General features: G+C 43.9%; 1 protein-coding gene across 2 annotated transcripts in view; it reads left to right on the top strand.

The window, feature by feature from the left end:
• Positions 1-17,799, top strand: part of GRIN2B (glutamate ionotropic receptor NMDA type subunit 2B) — a 289,406-nt gene that overhangs the window by 236,221 nt on the left and 35,386 nt on the right. For both annotated transcript variants that reach the window (XM_075067634.1, XM_075067638.1), the window contains exons 6-10: positions 7,218-7,426; positions 7,747-7,918; positions 9,726-9,879; positions 11,706-11,831; positions 15,413-15,642. In XM_075067634.1, coding sequence (XP_074923735.1) covers positions 7,218-7,426; positions 7,747-7,918; positions 9,726-9,879; positions 11,706-11,831; positions 15,413-15,642 — 891 coding nt within the window. The remainder of the gene's footprint in view (positions 1-7,217; positions 7,427-7,746; positions 7,919-9,725; positions 9,880-11,705; positions 11,832-15,412; positions 15,643-17,799) is intronic.

Below are 17,799 nucleotides of genomic sequence, written 5' to 3'. Positions count from 1 at the left end.
TGAGGGTCTATTCAAGTGGCTGCATGGGAGGCATCACTGTCTGTCTAGTGGTTGAGGCACAAGACTGGGAGGCAGGAGACCTGAGTTATAATCTGTGCTTTAACATCCATTAGTTGTGGGATGCAGAACAAGTCACAAGTTGTGGGATGCAGACAGCTCTGTGCCTCAGGGTATGTCTACACAGCAACTAGACACCTGCAGCTGGCCTGTGCCAGCTGACACAGGCTTGCGAGGCTCGGGTCGTGGGGTTCTTTCATTGCTGGGTAGTCCTCTGAGCTCAGGCAGGGGCCCTGGGCTCTAGGACCTTGTGAGGTGGGAGGGTCCCAGAGCTCAGGCTCCAGCCTGAGTTAGAAAGTTTACATAGCAATGAAACAGTCCTGAAGCCTGAGCCCCGAGGACCTGAGTCAGCTGGCATGGGCCAGCCATGGGTTTGTCTTTGCTCTGTAGACATAACCTTAGGTATCATTCCCCCACCTGTGCAATGAGGATAATGATGCTTACCAACTAATGCCTGGTGATCTCCAGACTGAAACCCCGCCCCCCCTGAGAGCAGGCTTACTTCACAAGATTTAATCTTCCTACTTCTAATTCTAAATTAGGAATACAAATGTTTCCTCGTCTTTCTATCGTGTGCACTTATATGGCCCCCGATGCCATAGTACCTGAGCACCTCAATGTAACGCTGCCTGCAGTGACTCAAGAGCATGAATTCCACCCTCAGGTCAGACTGAGGAACCAGGGTACAAATCCCAGATAGGCTGTGAGTTCTACACTTAGATTTCACCAACCAATTATCAAGTGTAAACTTCTCAGGTGCCATGACAGCCTAAACACGGAGTCACAAGACAGCCTGCTTGGGGCCTTCAATCTAAGTCACCACACTGGTGAGCTCACCTTTGTGATAGACAGTCCTTACCCCAAGAATCAAGTTACTTCCAGTCCCAAGGGACAGTCACTTATCCCAGGTCAATTGTACTTTAGATCTCACACCAAAGACAACACTTGAACCAATCCTATTATAAACTATCCGAAGGTTTATTAAATAGGAAAAGGAAACCTGAATTATTTACAAGGTTAAAGCAGGTAAACGCAGATACACAAATGAGTTCCAATTGTAAATTTCAAAAGGTAATAGGTAGCTTTTATCATCAGCCAGCACTATATGTCCTTTAGGGCTAGCCCAAGCTAAGTAGCTGGGAAATCTCTCACTTATGTCTAGAAACACTTTGCCCCCCAGAGATTAATCAGCATAGAGATACTAAATTCCTTTTCTTTGGGGCTTTTATCCCCCTCCTGCCATGTACTCTGAGCTGCAAACTCAGCTGATAGGAAGAATCTGCTTGCTTGACTCATCTTCACTGGGAGGAGACCAGGACAACAAAAGTCTTTTGTCCTTTATTGAGGGTACATAGGAAAATTCCAGTCCCAATTTCCCACAATAGTCCATCTGGTACCTATGGACTTTCCTTTTGGGAAGGGTGTAACACCTGTTGAAGATCAGCCCTTCACACTGATTAATGTCTCTGTCCTGTCTGGTGACTTACACAGGGACAGAGGCTCACAATACAACAGCTCAAACACTTCCTTACAGTATGAGCAGGGCCGGCGCTTTCATTTAGGTGACTTAGGCAGTCACCTAGGGTGCCAGCCTTATGGGGGGGGCAGCATTTTGCCAGGGGGGCGGCAGGCGGCTCCAGTGGAGCTGCCACAGTCATACCTGCAGAGGGTCTACTGGTCTCGCAGCTCCGGTGGACCTGCCGCAGGCATTTCTGCGGACAGTCCGCTGGCCCCGCGGCTCCGATGGACCTGCCACAGGCATTTCTGCGGACGGTCCGCTGGTCCTGTGGCTCTGGTGGAGCTGCCGCAGGCATGCCTGCGGCAGCTCCACCAGAGCCGCAAGACCCGCGCGCAGGGCGGCGAAATGACCTGGCGCCTAGGGTGCCAGAAACCCTGGCGCCGGTCCTGAGTATGAGATACAGATGTTATAAGTGAGATCAGTGCGTGCAGCAAACTTCCAAGCATGCCATAAAGTCTAAATACTAACATTAATGTGATTCTAATACCTATTTTAACAATACTAACACAGAGATGGATTCCAACTATGTGTCTGTCATTGTTCAAATGAGACGTGAGGACCTTGGTATGAGCTGGCACCTGGTCTGCTAGTGTCACACTCAGTGCATTTTGTGTTTATCTTCACAATACCCTGTTGAGCTAGGAAAGTAGTATTATCCCCATTTTACCGATGAGGAACTGAAAGACAGAGAAGTCCCTAGCCAAAGTCTCTTAGGAAGTTTTGTGGCAGAGCAGAGAATTAAATCCTTCTGAGTCGTAGGCTGCACCATCCCTCTTCTCCTTCCTTATGGTATTTCAGCACTGGAATTAGGAAGCACAAAGGCAGCTGTGAACATTAAAAATGATAGGGGGGAAATATTATCTGAGTTTTTTTGAACCTCAGGAAGGGTTTGGATTCCCAAATGAATTTTGGGTGACCTTTTTGGTCATTTTTTAAATGCAGCTGAAATACCCTCATTCCTATTTGTGACCTCTTATGAACTGTAGGGATAGGGGTGGAAGTGGTATAAGACACGGTGCAAGGAGGTGATCAAGCCTGGATAAAATAAGAACCAGAGAGAAGCTGTGCTAAAATTTGATCTTCCAGATGCTTCATGCAAAATATTAACCACAACATTGTCCAGTCCCCTTTAATCTTCACCCAAACAAGAATCTGAGCCTCTTGAATTTTTTTGTCCAAAACTTGAACCTGTACCTCTGGACCCTTCACCCAAAATAATATCTAGAAGGAGCCTTGACCAGAATGTAAAACCCAAATCCTGAATGGTCACGTTCTTTAACTTTCAGTTAAGAGTTCACCAAGTGGCCTTTGTGTTCTCCAGGCCAGATAAAAATGAAATGCTAAGAAAAACACTAGAGATGGCAGTTCTCTGACCCAGCTGAGAGGAGAAAGTCTTGGAAATCTCACTGGAGTGACATGCTTTTGGCTATGCCCACATGACAACTTTTAACCAGGGTTTTTGTAATGGTTAGATGAGGAATGGTCATCTTAACTGGTAACAGGTTACAAAGTTCAGTTTGTGTCACACAGCAGCTGTGTTTGTGTGCCCATACCTGGTACACTCCCTAGCCTTGTTTGCCTAAATGCACTCTGGAAACTCTGAGCAGCTATCCTACAGTGTCTCAACAGAGAACAAAGTACTCTGATGACATCAACAGTATATGGAGTTCTGGGCTGTCCTACTACACAGGTAGCTGGGAATAAGCAAGACCATCCAAATTGGTTACACAAACGTGATTAGTGTATCATGTCAACTCTGTAAAAAAAAAAAAAAAAAAAAAAAAAGTGTCCTGACGGGTTACAGGAAGATAGCTATGTGCCAGTCCAAGCGTTTGGCAGAAGCAGAATGCTGCTCATTAGCCTTTGTTACTAATCACGTTTGAGCAATAATGTATGAGCACAAACCATGTTTAGAGCCAGCCATGCTAACCTTTGCAAGCTCTTTGGTTCCAGTTCCAAGACATGGTAGGTGCAGAATTGTTCAGAGATGTTTCTAAACTTTGGAAACTTTTTCAAACTTTTTTAGGTCTCAGGGAAGGTTTGAGTGGTCTTCAGGGACTGCAATTTGGGGACAAAGTTCTGTCCAGTTATGCATCCCAATTGGTTTTTTCCCTCCCTTATCATTAAATTTCCTCCTTAATAATTATTCAAGGGAGTGGCCTATAGTGAAAAAGAGTGAAGTGATTGACAATGGTATCTATCCAATCTGAGGTTCCATATTATTTACAAAGGGATAATATTTGTTTGGGTTTTGTTAGCTTGAGATTGATTAACTTTCTGCTTTTGACCGTGTACTGTATAAGATATTCATTAGATCAGTCCATCGGCTCCTTTCTGTTTTATAAATATCTTATTGACTTGGTAACACTAAGAAAAAAGAAGTAAGAGGAGATAGGAGAATGTATACTCCTTTCCTTGAGACTTCCTGTGGGGAATTTTGGTGGCTGATGTCTGATTGGATGAGGTTTTGGTGTTACAAGTGGGTGGGTTCTCAGAACTGCATAACGAGTAACAAATGGGATGTGTGGCACAAGAACCCCGAGCTTCTCTGCCTTATGCAGGAACTGAATAAAGACTGGAATAATAAGCATTTACACGCTGCCCCAAAAAATACTGAGATGTCAGAAGTGCCTCTCTCTGTTTTGCGCTGGCTGGCAGGTTATATTCTTTAACTGTAGGCACCACCTTTAATGACTTGGCCAAGACAAATCTGTGACATTTAATTTGTTGAGACTAACCTCTGTCCTCATAACACATTGCTCCTTCCCGCTCGCATAGATAGATACCATATAAAAATGCACTCAGATCTTCCTTTGCTTGCATTCTCTCTCTCCCTCTCTCTCTTTCACACAGACATGTGCACATGCACACAGATTTCTCTCACTCTTCTCCCTAGGCTCACACTGCCTTATGTGCACACTTTCTTGAATACACATTCATACCCATGAACTCTCCCATATTCACACTTATTAACCTCTCAAATGCACGTTGTCTATCACAAACACTTAAAGACATTGCCCCATCCCCCCAGTTTTCCTAGGTTAGCAGGTTATACATCTCCTGCCTTTGTACTCTCAAATCAGCACTTACCTATAGACATGGAAATGCTTGTTTTATATACCTGAGTGTTCATCTGAGCACTGAAATATAGGATTTGGACACGTTATTGAGGCATTTATCGTATACATGAAAATTTAGGCCAGCCCACTTACATACCTTCTCTTTTTCCTCCTCTTTGGGCAATTTATAAAAAGCTTATTGGAATGGAGTGGTTTTGAGGTTGTGCTGATATTTCATTACTCTCTAATGGGCAGGTGAACAGGTAGTGTAGTGCTGTGTTTGCAGTTTGGGTACTTCAGCGCTCATGCTGTGGTGGTGCTGGACTGCCATTCCCATCTTAACTCACATAAATTTACCCCATATAATACAACATAAAAATGTTCCTGGCCTACCACTCTATGAGCTCCCCATCTCTTTCATCGGGAGCCTTTGGATAGTGATGAGTCAGGCCTGACTGCTATGTCTATCTGGTCTAGCCTATGCTTTAGGGGTTTATATGTTACTGTGGTGTCTATGTGTTGCTGTGGTGTGGAAAGAGGTCTCTTTCATTGACCACTTATTGATAATGTTAACAAATGTTCCTGAACGTGTGTCTGGGATGGATGTGTACTGGGGATGATCTACATAGCCCTTTTGCCTGTAGATCACCAGTGCCAATCCAGCCACAAGTCTGTAATTTAAGTGAAAGTTGTTCCTATCTGCCAGTTTGTTTGGTGGCCTGAGTGAAATGACTTTCTGATCAGAGCCCAGTTCCTCATGAGCATAAGTCCAAACTGCAGAAACCACCAGCACAAATGGCCCTCACTGGGCTCCTTGTTGTCATTCTCAGCAGAGAGGCTAAAGAGACAGAATGGACCACAGAGAAAACTGTCCTCTGCCCCTCAGAAATGGGCAGTCTCAATTAGGGCTGAGGTATGAGATTAGGAGGAGAATTTTCTCTTTTGTTGCCAATGTTGTACTTGTTCTGAGGATAAACAGAGGCCATCAGTCTCCCAGGGTATTAATCTAGCATGAAAATGCACTTAAAAAATAAGTGAAAAAATTTCTGAATTTGTTTCCTATTTTGAATATGGCAATCCCTCAGGATCACGAGAATGTCAGATGCAGCCCACTCCTGGCATCTGCTGCCAGCTTCTGATCTTCAGGTTCCCAGGGGCTGACCCAGCTCCACCAACTGCTCAACCTTCTGACAGCACACTGGTGCCATCCCCCTACCGGACTCTTGGCACTGGGAGAGGGTTATTGGGTCAGTGCTTCCCGGAGTGACTTTTTTGTTCCTTTGAACGATTTACAGAATAAACTCACTCTGGGTATTTTCTCTTTTTTAAATCAGATGAAGGTTTTTAAAAAGCAATAAATGTTTTATGCTGGTTCTATATTCCATCAAATGCAAAACACCAGAAAAGCTTTGATTTTATCGAATAACGTTTGACACCTAAAAAGGCTCTAATAAGTGCTTTTTTTCCTGTAATTTTAAAAATGAAATTCAGTGAAAGGTTGACAGCCACTGGAGACTCCAGCCCTCTATTTACCCACAGAGCAGGTATACCATGAGCAGCAGCAGATCATGCTTCCTACGCTCACATGCCGCCCCCACCATCAATGTACCTCAACTCTGACCTGGAGGCATTGCTTCTAGGAATGAGTGAGGAGTTCATTCTCAAGGCCCATTCAGACCTCGCCTGCTCAGCTAAAGCTGCCAAGCAAAATGCTTATTAGTGTCAATTGTGATGGGATGGATGAAAATGTGAGCAGAGGTGAGATTTTTATGTTTGAAAGCATCATAGGAGGGTTTTTATGGAATTTCTGTAAGGAATATTTTACCACGGGTAGTGTGTGTTCTAAATACATTACCTGGTGGTAGATTGCAATGGCTTCAAAATAATAAACTCTTGTCTGTGGGTATCTGTAGCACCAGTTGGACAAAGGAACCCCCTGCAACAAAGGAGTCCGTGTTTACCCAAGAAATGAGAGTAGTGGCTGAAGGGGTAAGATTGTAGTATTTCCTTAAGCAAAAGTAGCATAAATAAAAGTAACAGAATCTCCCTGAAATATCTTCTCATGCATCAGGAAGACAGAGCAATGATTCTTTATCTGGATCTAATCTGTACAGCTATGCAGTTTAGTGCAGAAGTGATAACACTGGAAAGATTTGAGCTGGATCGTGTTGGAAACTGTTAAATGAACTTTTCTTTCAAAGCTCAGCTTATATATGGTCAATCCTGACTTATCACACCCCCAGCTATTCCAGCGATGGTTCCCTTCACCCAGGGGAACTCAATCCTGACATGCATCTCTCCTCTTATTTCAGTCTTAGCCTATCTGGGAACAGTGTCTGATTATTATGCCAAAGGTTACCAGATTTGTCAGTGGTTTTGTGATGACTCTCCAAACACATTTCCTGTGTGATCTTCTCTACTGTTGAACCCATTTCTCCAGGGTCTGCTCCTGAAAAGAGTTCTTGCACATGTGAGTGGGCTCAGGCACTTTGAGAGCCTCTTGTCTCCAGACAATATGCTACAGGGTAACTTGGAGAGGGATCGGGCAGTCACATGTTTCTGTGTTATTTGTGTCTTTGCAGGTGGGGAGATGGAAAGACAAGAGCCTTCAGATGAAGTATTATGTGTGGCCCCGCTTTGAGCTGTACCCTGATTCTGAGGAGCGTGAGGATGACCATCTGAGTATTGTGACCCTAGAGGAGGCACCATTCGTCATTGTGGAGAGTGTGGACCCACTCAGTGGCACCTGCATGAGGAATACGGTCCCCTGCCAAAAACGCGTCGTGACCGAGTAGGCACTTAGAGGATCTTTCTCCTGGCTCACTATTCTCCACAAAACAGGTGGAGCCTTCTTGGCTTGCCCTGATATTCTGCTCCAGCTAAGCCATCTGGGCTCTCTCAACCTGGCCCATGCTGCTTCTTGTCACTGGTACAGCCAGCCAGCCAAGCCCTGCACGCTTGGCTCCTTTTGCCTCCTCAGCAGTGGTACCACAAGCTAGGGTCTTCACGACAAGCATGTTCAGGGAGTGAGGGGAGGTGTTCTGGGAATGGAGGGGGGTTAGCAGAGGGAGTTCTCCTCAAACTTAATCCCTTATTATTATGACTGGTCAGGAACAAGACAGATGAGGAGCCTGATTACGTCAAGAAATGCTGCAAGGGGTTCTGCATTGACATCCTCAAAAAAATCTCCAAGTCTGTCAAGTTCACCTATGACCTCTACCTGGTGACCAATGGCAAGCATGGGAAGAAGATCAATGGGACGTGGAATGGAATGATTGGGGAGGTAAGCAATGAAGGATGGGTCTGAGCTTTACCCACAAGCTGGGCTCTGAAGTCAGATCCTAGTCCAAGTTCTGATTAGCTCCCCTTCCTGGGAAGGGGCAGATGAGACCTCATAAAAATGATTGAACTGGTGTGGGGATCCATCTGGCTGTTGAGTGAATGAATCCATTGTGGCATGCTCACTGCTGAACAATAGCTACAGTCCCTCTCATTTATTATTTATTATTTTCTACTGTGCCACATGTGTTTGGCACTTTACAATCAGATAAAAGGAGATATCCTGTGACACTGCCCAGGGTACAATCTGGACTGTTGGACAGCTGTGTCTCTTCAGTTCTCCAGTCTTTTATGCTGCTTCACTGTGAGAGCAGCCACTCCTGGCTTGCTCTCACACAGCCTCCAGCATGTAAATTACCCCAAGCTATAGTGCAAGAGTGCTTTAAACAGCCTGCCACCCTGGAATTATACTGCAGAGTGACACCAGCAAATTCCCAGTCCCAGACTTTCCCCCAGAAATATGTGTCTTGTACTGCCCAGTACCCTCCTGGACAATGCACGCTCATAGAGAATCTGTGATTTCATTAATAAAAAATGATACGCACACACTTTGTTACCTCAAATGGCATTCCCCAAACATTTCAGTCCAAACACACTGGCTTAGATAAAACAATAAAACAAGTCTATTAACAATAGAAAGATAGATTTTAAGTGATTTGAAGTAATAATGCATAAAAGTCAGAATTGGTTGCAAAGAAATAAAAGATAAAATGCAAACTAATACCTAACTTAGGAAGCTAAGTGAATTTAAAGCTAAAAGCTTTCTCTCACCACATGCATGCAGCAGTCTGGCTGGCTTCCTTCAGCCAGGACCACTCACCCAGTTCAATTATGCTTCTTTTGTCTTTCAAGTGTGCTTGATGCCATGAGTAGAGATGAAGGGAGAGACTGATTTGGGGACTCTGTTCCTCTTTTTTTTATCTCTTCCTCCTCTTTGAGAATCATCTCCATCTGGGGTTCAGATGGCAGGCAGTCTATTTGCATGGGAACCTCCAGTTGTTCCATTGCCAAAATGTAAATTTCTTGCTCACACCCTTCTTCCTGCCAGAGAACGGCAGCTTAATCAGGTGATAGTCTGTTTGATTATGTTGACACCTGGCTGAAGCATCAGTTTGCCTTTTGTCTCTAAGTTTTGTGCTAGGTGTTCTAAATTTGGAACATATCTTATATGATAGAATTTTATAACTTCACATACAATGTTGGCACACATATTTTCCAGGACAATAATGTTCAGCAAATTATGAGTTTTCAAATGATACCTCAGAAGGCATATTTTGTACAAAATTTATCATGGTCCTGTAAAAAGGATGAACATAAGGTTACTGACTGTCATGTGTCCCCGCACCAAAGAGTTTATGATCTAAATTAAGGCAAGACATATAAGGGGTAATGACAGACATTCATTGAGGGAAGGGAAGACAAGGACAACAGAAATAAGATAACTTGTCTTCTAGACAGATGATGTGTTTATCCTGAGAGTTACACAGGTATACTTTAAATATCATCTTTTTAATACATGCAACATGCTTTGAGTAGAAGGTTAATATTTATAAGTCTCTTGGAAAAAGTTTGTCTTCAAGAGAGATAAGGAAGAGGAGATGATGGAAGTAAGGACAGGGAGAGAATTCCAGGCATAAAGGAGTGTATGAAAAGATGGGAGTGGCAGAAGATATTGATGCGAGTGGAGTCCTTAACTGTGAGGCATGAGTGGAACCGGCCTCAGTAACTGTCCGTCTTTCTCCTTATCTGAGGTGGTCACCAAGCGAGCCTACATGGCGGTGGGATCCCTCACCATAAATGAGGAGCGTTCAGAGGTGGTGGACTTCTCTGTGCCCTTCATCGAGACAGGAATTAGTGTCATGGTATCACGTAGCAATGGGACTGTCTCACCTTCTGCCTTCCTAGGTAAGCTCTTCTCCTGAGGTGATGGTGAGGGGAGACTAGTGTAATGAAAAAACAGCTAAAGAGTCCTTGTGAGTCTCTGGGGCATTCCCAAGGAAGGAGTTTCAGGGAAGGATTTTTTTCTTCAAGTTGTTTTATTTCAAAATCCAAAACAAGCATCCAGGCAAATTCAAACACTCAAGGTCCAGGAGTATGACCTTTAGGCACAATGCTAGCAAGGAGGTGACTCACTTACAGCTCTCACCCTACAGTACACAGTATTACCATGAGTCTGCCTACACTGCTCTCAGAGGTTGACTGTAGCAGGTGTGCACGTACCTGACCTAGCTTTGAGTTAGCCAACTCCAATAACAATAGCAGTGAGGTTAAGTCCACCCAGGACCATGGGTGCCTACTTGAATGACTAGTCCATGCTGCCATGGCTTTGCTTCTATTGTTATGGGAGCTAGCTAGATCAAAGCTAACTTGGGTATGTCTACATTGCTGCGGTCACAGTTCTGATTGCTGGGTAGATGATGTGCTTGGTGGCTCAGCTAGTATCATTCCCAGTGAGCATGAGCCAGAAGAAAAGTGGTACAGGTCCTCCTACCAGAACTTGTGCCTGTCATAGAATATCAGGGTTGGAAGGGACCTTGTGAGGTCATCTAGTCCAAGCCCCTGCTCAAAGTAGGACCAATCCCCAGACATATTTTTGCCCCAGATCCCTAAGTGGCCCCCTCAAGGATTGAACTCACAACCCTGGGTTTAGCAGACCAAACCACTACTAGCACTTCTGAAAAACAGTGGGGCACAATCCCTGTGCTAGGCCAAGATCCCATCCCCCACTTCTAGGTTCCCAAGGTAGTTGAGAGTGATCACTGAGTCCTGAGTTTCTGCTGTGTTTCCTCAAGCAGTTTCTACATTCCTAATATTTACCGCTTTGCTTTATAAAATATGTTGAGATATAGCAAAGCATAAAAGGTGAGTTATAGGATCAGTCTGCTTTCTGACCCTGATTCTGCAAACACTTATCCATATGAAGTTACTCATGTACCTAAGGAAGATTATCTAAACCTCTAAGGGCTGGGAATCTCAGGAAATAATGCTTTTCTTATATGCTTTCCAGTATTTTCTGGCTTTGGCCAGGCCCTGAAATATCACCAGGAAATTTAAAACAGCAGCAGCAACAAAATTAACACAACATTTTTGAATTTCAAATAGGTTTGAGTTCAAACTTTGAGTGAAGGTTGGAGCAGGGTCATATTTGATCTGAACTTGCTCAGCCCCATCACTTCCCCTTAAGCTTGGAGAAGGGCAGAAGCCAGCTTCAGTCGAACACTCAGAGGCCATGAATTGTAGCATTTCTAGTGCAGCTTGGTGGTCTCAATTGCCAAGCAGCGGGTTTGAACATTGGTAACACTGCAATAATTCTGGCTGAACCGTAAAAACTTCAGAGATAGAATTTGGTTCAGGCAGGCACCCCAAAATTAAGTTGCTTAGCTGAGTCGTATCCAAACCTGTTTGTTCCCCAGAAATGGGCTGAAGGACTTAATGGGATGAGCATTTCATCATTGCACCTGATAACATCTGGGCCTGGTTCCAGGCAGAACTGGGAATTACAGACCATGTGATGAAAATGAAATAAAAAGTGAACTAATGTTTTCCAGTCTCAGAAGCTTTGAGGCTTGATTTGAGGTGGGGGCGTGAAGGTTTGGGAGCTGGTTCCTATTCTACACAAACCTGACCCCCATCCCACCCTCAACATGGAGCCCTGTGAGTGGGACAGTAATGCTGGCTGTAGTGTGTCTGGCATTTCACCCTGTGCTCTGTTTTTCTCCTTTCCTGCCCAGAACCATTCAGTGCTGACGTATGGGTGATGATGTTTGTCATGCTGCTCATAATCTCTGCAGTGGCTGTCTTCGTCTTTGAGTACTTCAGCCCTGTGGGTTACAATCGGTGCCTTGCTGATGGCAGAGGTAAGAGGAGCCTTCTTCATTGCAAGTTTCTCTCCCTTCTCATCCCGGCTCCTTAGTCAGTGAGAGTTCCTTTTCCCCCTACACACGCTCATGGATCCAGCCCGCGTGGATCTCTGTATTCTAAGAAGGGAAGGGAGGGAGGTGGGAAGATGACTCTTAGGATAATAATGAGTATGGATAATGGATAATTGGCTTGGCTCAGGAAACTGTTATGTAGAGCCTTTCATCTGTAGAGTGCTAACTCCAAACTGCTTCTAGCTGGCGGGGAAAGGAAATGTATATGGGTATCTAGCACTGGCCCTGCTGCAAGCCTTTTTGGAATAATTAGAGGGTCCTGCACTGCCAGTCCACCTTTTGTCAGTGCTATGTTTCACTTAGAAAAAGTAAAACTTAAAAGCCCAGAGAAAGAAATTTTCCCCTATTATATTCTTCTATGCCCCAGACTTGATATCCATTACCTGGGTGTGTCCCCACCCCATTTAAAGCTCTTTTGTTGACTAAAGGTTGTGAGAGGACTGGGAAAGTGAGACACTGGTTTTCCTAGGGCTGAATGAGGAGTTGTTTTGCAAGGCATGGGAGAATGGAGGGGGCAAGTCTGATCTCTCTCTGTGATGCTCAAAAACCTTCTTCCCTGGGAGAAGAGATGAGTCAGAGAAGAGGACAGAGAGGGATTTTTGCATTAGCAAAGATGGAATGCTCAGCAATTAAGGTTGCTACTCTCTCTTTAATCTCACTCCATTATGAATTGGCCCCCAACCTAAGGCCTTCTATTTTGTCAGCACACTGGTCACTTAGCAACAGCTGAACTCAGATGTTTGTTTGAAAATATGTTCACTTGCCTGCCAAGCCATTGCCTCAGCTTATTTATACCACCAACTTAGACAGCACTGAAAAAAATAAAAAAGAATTTGTAATGGAAATACAGACAGAGACTTAAGTATAACTATGCCAGTGGGGACTTCTCTAATAACACTGAACTGTGGACAGCATGTATGGGCAGATGCACATATCTAAATAGATGTATGGGCAGATGAAAATAGCTATGAGGTTAAAAGGAGAGACAATACAGATCTGCAATCAGCTGCTGATATTAATACAGCTGTTTAGCCAGATGCAGATATTAAACTAGCTGTATGAGCAGATGCAATTAATAGTATGTCTGAATAGTTATAAATATTACATGTTCGGACAGATGTTTTTGTTAGTACAGGTGTGTGTAATAGTGCAGATGTGGATGTTATAGTGTTTGCTTGGCCGCTAATGTTCTAGTTAAGGTTACTTTGATACTCCCGTCTAGGATGACCAGATGTCCTGATAAAATTGGGCTGTCCTGATATTTAGGTATTTGTCCCAATATTTCGCTCCGCGGGCAGCACTCAGCTTTTTTTTTCTGCTCTGCTTGCGGACCACCCGCCCCCCCCACCCCACCCCACCCCATGTGTCCCAATATTTTCTTTCTCTCATCTGTGTGGTTCTGTGGTTGACAATGCAGCTGTGAAATCAGTTGAGAGATTAGTGTTTTAGGGTGGAATTTTCGAAAGCACTTATGGGTATGTCTACACTGCAATTAAAAACAGGCAGCTTGCTCGTGCCAGCTGATTCAGGCTTGAGGGACTCAGGCTAAGGGACTGTTTAATTGCAGTGTAGATGTTCAGACTTGGGCTGCAAGGTGGGAGGGTCCCAGAGCTTGGGCTGCAGCCCAAGCCCAAAAGTCTTCACGGCAATTAAACAGCCCCGTAGCCGGAGTCAGCTGGCACAAGTCAGCCGCAGGTATTTAATTACAATGTAGACAGACCCATAGTGATGTAGGCACTGATAATCAGTAGAATTTGCACCCCTAAGTTATGAGGGCATTTTGAAAATCCTATTCTTAGCCTCTCTCTCCTCTTTTCTCTTAAAAATAAATTAACGCAATGCACAAAACCATGCTAATGTCATATTAACATTACAGTTATAAGCACTCAGAAAGCCAGGAAGTGCAAAAATGTATGTTTCTCACAATAGCTAACTTGTCCCATTTCATATGGAGGATCCAGTTTTGCCAGCTGATACATCCCCATTGGAGTCAGCTGGAGTTGTGTGTGCACGTCCAAGGGTATAATTGGGCCACTTGCATTTAAAGTTATTTTGAATAAAACAATTAGTTTTCTTGAAGGGCTAGAGTGTAGCTGGCCTGACATGGGTGGAAGAGAAGGTGCAAGAAATCTTCCTTCCCTTGTGCTCCTCTGCAGAGGTCAGCCCTAGTCATCATAAGCAGCACAAAGACTATATCTAAGTGTAGCACCACTGTTGGCACTAGACGCTCCACCAATGCAGTAGGTGGGAGTATGGCCCTACCTTTTCAATACCACGCCGGGGGACTTGGTGGATAGTGCACTGGACTGAGACTCAGGAGATCTGGATGCTATTCCTGACTTGGCCACTGGACTCTGCTAAGTGACCTTGGGCAAGTCAGTTCATCTCTTTGTGCCTCAGTTTAGCTATCTGTAAAATGGGGGAAATGATATGGACCTCCTTATAAAGTGCTATATAGGAGCTAGATATTGTTACTATACTAGTTAGCTGAGCTAAGCTGACACCAGAGGGTCATGTGTAGTGGAGCTCCCCCTTGGATAATTGCTTCCTGAGAAGAACCCTTGGAATAATTCCCATTATAATCTCTCTCCCAGCCTTGTGGAGGCAAACTCCATTCTGTCTCTCAGAGATATCTAGCACTGTGTCTGGTATATGCAGAGTGGACAAGATAATGTTGCCATAAGAACCTTACAGTTTTCATATTCTGAGTTTTCAAAATGATAAGCTGAGTGATTCCCAGATGTGTGTGTTATGCTTAGAGTGAGGTTCTGCTCTGAAAAGTAACTATGTAAAAATAGCCCCTTCTTGCATGGGAGTTCTGTTCCTTGCATGTCAGACTCAGAGTCAGAGCTGCTGACTTTCTGAAGAAGTAAGATCTGACTGTTTTTCTACAACTATCTGCTGCTCAGAGCCAATGCAGCTCAGGGAGATAGAGCTAGGCTCTTTTCTGGCTCATGCATCATCAACAGAATGGCAAAAGGAGATCCATTTGTAGGGCTGTTGGTGCAATCCTGTGGCCTTCAGATTGGGCACTTACTTATGCCTGGGCCAGCCCACTAAGGGTGCTAGTTTGCACGTGCATCCCCAAGGAAGTACTTGGAGTGCAGTGGTGTTGAGCAGCTGTAAGAGGGGGCAGAATTAATCTGGCAGAATCTTTATTACTAGTGATGATGTCCAAAGCAGAAAGGAACAGTTTGACTTTCAGATTCCAGGAGGCAGTTAGGAGTTGGAAGAAAGCATCTTTTTTCCTTGTAAACTATACTAATTTGTCAACAAAATCCTGGAGACATGATAAACATGGAAGTCCATGCTGCCATTTATTACAAAGTCACTTTTCAGAGTGAGGCTGTGCTTTAGTGCCACTGCAAGGACAGATGTGAGTGCATTACAGCTGTGGGAGCAGATGGCAATATTAATCCAGTGATCATGTTGTATGAGTAAGTAGAACTGTAGATTGCTTATCTTGAGGTTTTCACTGCCTGTGTTTTGTTCCTTGGTCACTCCAGAGCCAGGTGGACCCTCTTTCACCATTGGCAAAGCTATCTGGTTGCTGTGGGGTCTGGTGTTTAACAACTCCGTGCCAGTGCAGAATCCCAAAGGTACCACTAGCAAGATCATGGTGTCTGTGTGGGCCTTCTTTGCTGTCATCTTCCTGGCCAGTTATACTGCCAACCTGGCTGCCTTCATGATCCAAGAGGAGTACGTGGACCAAGTGTCTGGACTGAGCGACAAAAAGGTAACTGATCCACTCCAAATTTGAAAGCATCTTTCACCATAGCAGAGGCTGCTCCCTCTCTAACCCATTGTCATTGGCAACCAATACATTGATGCAGTATCTGGGTTAAATAGTGCTAAAACTGATCACTAAAAAATAGTTGCACTTTACATGTTCAAAGCACTGTGCAAAGAACCAATGGGGTAATAGTATTGGATATCATGTTATAAAATCTGTGAGCCAGATCTTCTGGTAGTATAAATTAGTATCGATCTATTGATGTTAGTCTATGCACTGATTTACACCAGTGGAGAGTCTGGTCCTGTATTTTAATGCTCACTGTTATGAATAGATACTTAGAAACTCAAAACAGAAATGCTTTTCTTTTCTGAACAGTTTTCTATCCTTTGTTTACACATACTGGTTTTTGTTATCTCAGAGTAATCACTTATGCTGGGCGGTACACGTTGGTTTGCTCTGACAGGATTGCTCATGTGTGCAGGACAGCACTAACTGGTTTGTTAGGGTAGGGTTGTTTATGAGCAGTAGGTTGTGCACGCTGGTTTATTTTCATTATATGGGTACTCATGAATATGCGGCTATAGGTTCTCGTTCCATAGCTTGGAGCTTGTTATTCAACCAAGGACTGCTCAAACTGCTTTATTGCTGTAGGGTGGCCTCTCAGCATGAGGCTGCAAACCCTTTTGTTATCATGTGGTGGATAGTGAGAACCTGATTGTACACACTGGCTTGTTATTGCAAACCTGGCTTGTTATAGTCAAGGCCCCATCTATTCCATGACAAGATGGGCTCAGTTCTGGGGCCAGATCCCCTAGTGTAGACAGTACTTCTGTGCAGTAGCCTGGAAGTTCTGTGACAGATTCATGTACATTTTTGTAAAATAGCAATTTTAATGGAATGAAATACATCAAGCTGTCATGGGATAAAAGGGAAGGTCCTTTCATGGACTGAGAACTGGTTAAAAGACAGGGAACAAAGGGTAGGAATAAAAGGTAAATTCTCAGAATGGAGAGGGGTAACTAGTCGTGTTCCCCAAGGTCAGTCCTCGGACCAATCCTATTCAACTTATTCATAAATGATCTGGAGAAAGGGGTAAACAGTGAGGTGGCAAAGTTTGCAGATGATACTAAACTGCTCAAGATAGTTAAGACCAAAGCAGATTGTGACGGTCTTCAAAAAGATCTCACAAAACTAAATGATTGGGCAACAAAATGGCAAATGAAATTTAACGTGGATAAATGTAAAGTAATGCACATTGGAAAAAATAACCCCAACTATACATACAATATGATGGGGGCTAATTTAGCTAACAAGTCAGAGAAAAGCTTCTTGGAGTTCATTCATGCGATAGTTCTCTGAAGATGTCCATGCGCGTGCAAAGGGCGGTCAAAAAAGCAAACAGGATGTTAGGGAATCATTAAAAAGGGGATAGAGAATAAGACTGAGAATATTATTATTGCCTTATATAAATCCATGGTACGCCCAACTCTCGAATTATACTGGCTTACAGACGAAATTAGGTCTTCCTCATCTCAAACAGATATCACTTGGATACTAGAAAGGGTTTCAGGAGAAGGGAACATAAAGATGATTAGGGGTTTGGAAGGGTCCCATTTATGAGGAAGAGATAAAGAGTTATGTCTCCTCTTTTCCAAGCTGATAGGTCCTAAGGGGGATATGATAAAGGCTATATTAAAGATCATGAATGATGTGATTAAGAAAATATTTACTTATTCCCATAATACAAGAACTAGGGTTTCACCAAATGAAATTAATAGGCAGCAGGTTTAAAACAAATACAAGGAAGTTCTTCTTCATGCAACACACAGTCAACTTGTGGAACTCCTTACCTGAGGAGGTTGTGAAGCCTAGGACTATAACAGTGTTTAAAAGAGAACTGGATAAATTCATGGTGGTTAAGTCCATTAATGGCTATTGACCAGGATGAGTAAGGAATGGTGTCCCTAGCCTCTGTTTGTCAGAGGATGGAGATGGATGGCAGAAGAGAGATCATTTGATCATTGCCTGTTAGGTCCACTCCCTCTGGGGCACCTGGCATTGACCACTGTTGGTAGACAGGATACTGGGCTAGATGGACCTTTGGTCTGACCTGGTACGGCTGTTCTTATGTTCTTATCAATGAATAACCCCAATCTG

Source organism: Chelonoidis abingdonii, chromosome 1 (genome assembly GCF_003597395.2).
Source record: "Chelonoidis abingdonii isolate Lonesome George chromosome 1, CheloAbing_2.0, whole genome shotgun sequence".
NCBI classification, from domain to species: Eukaryota; Metazoa; Chordata; order Testudines; family Testudinidae; genus Chelonoidis; species Chelonoidis abingdonii.
The sequence above is the reverse complement of the archived record's forward strand: the minus strand, read 5'-3'. Positions and strand labels throughout refer to the sequence as shown.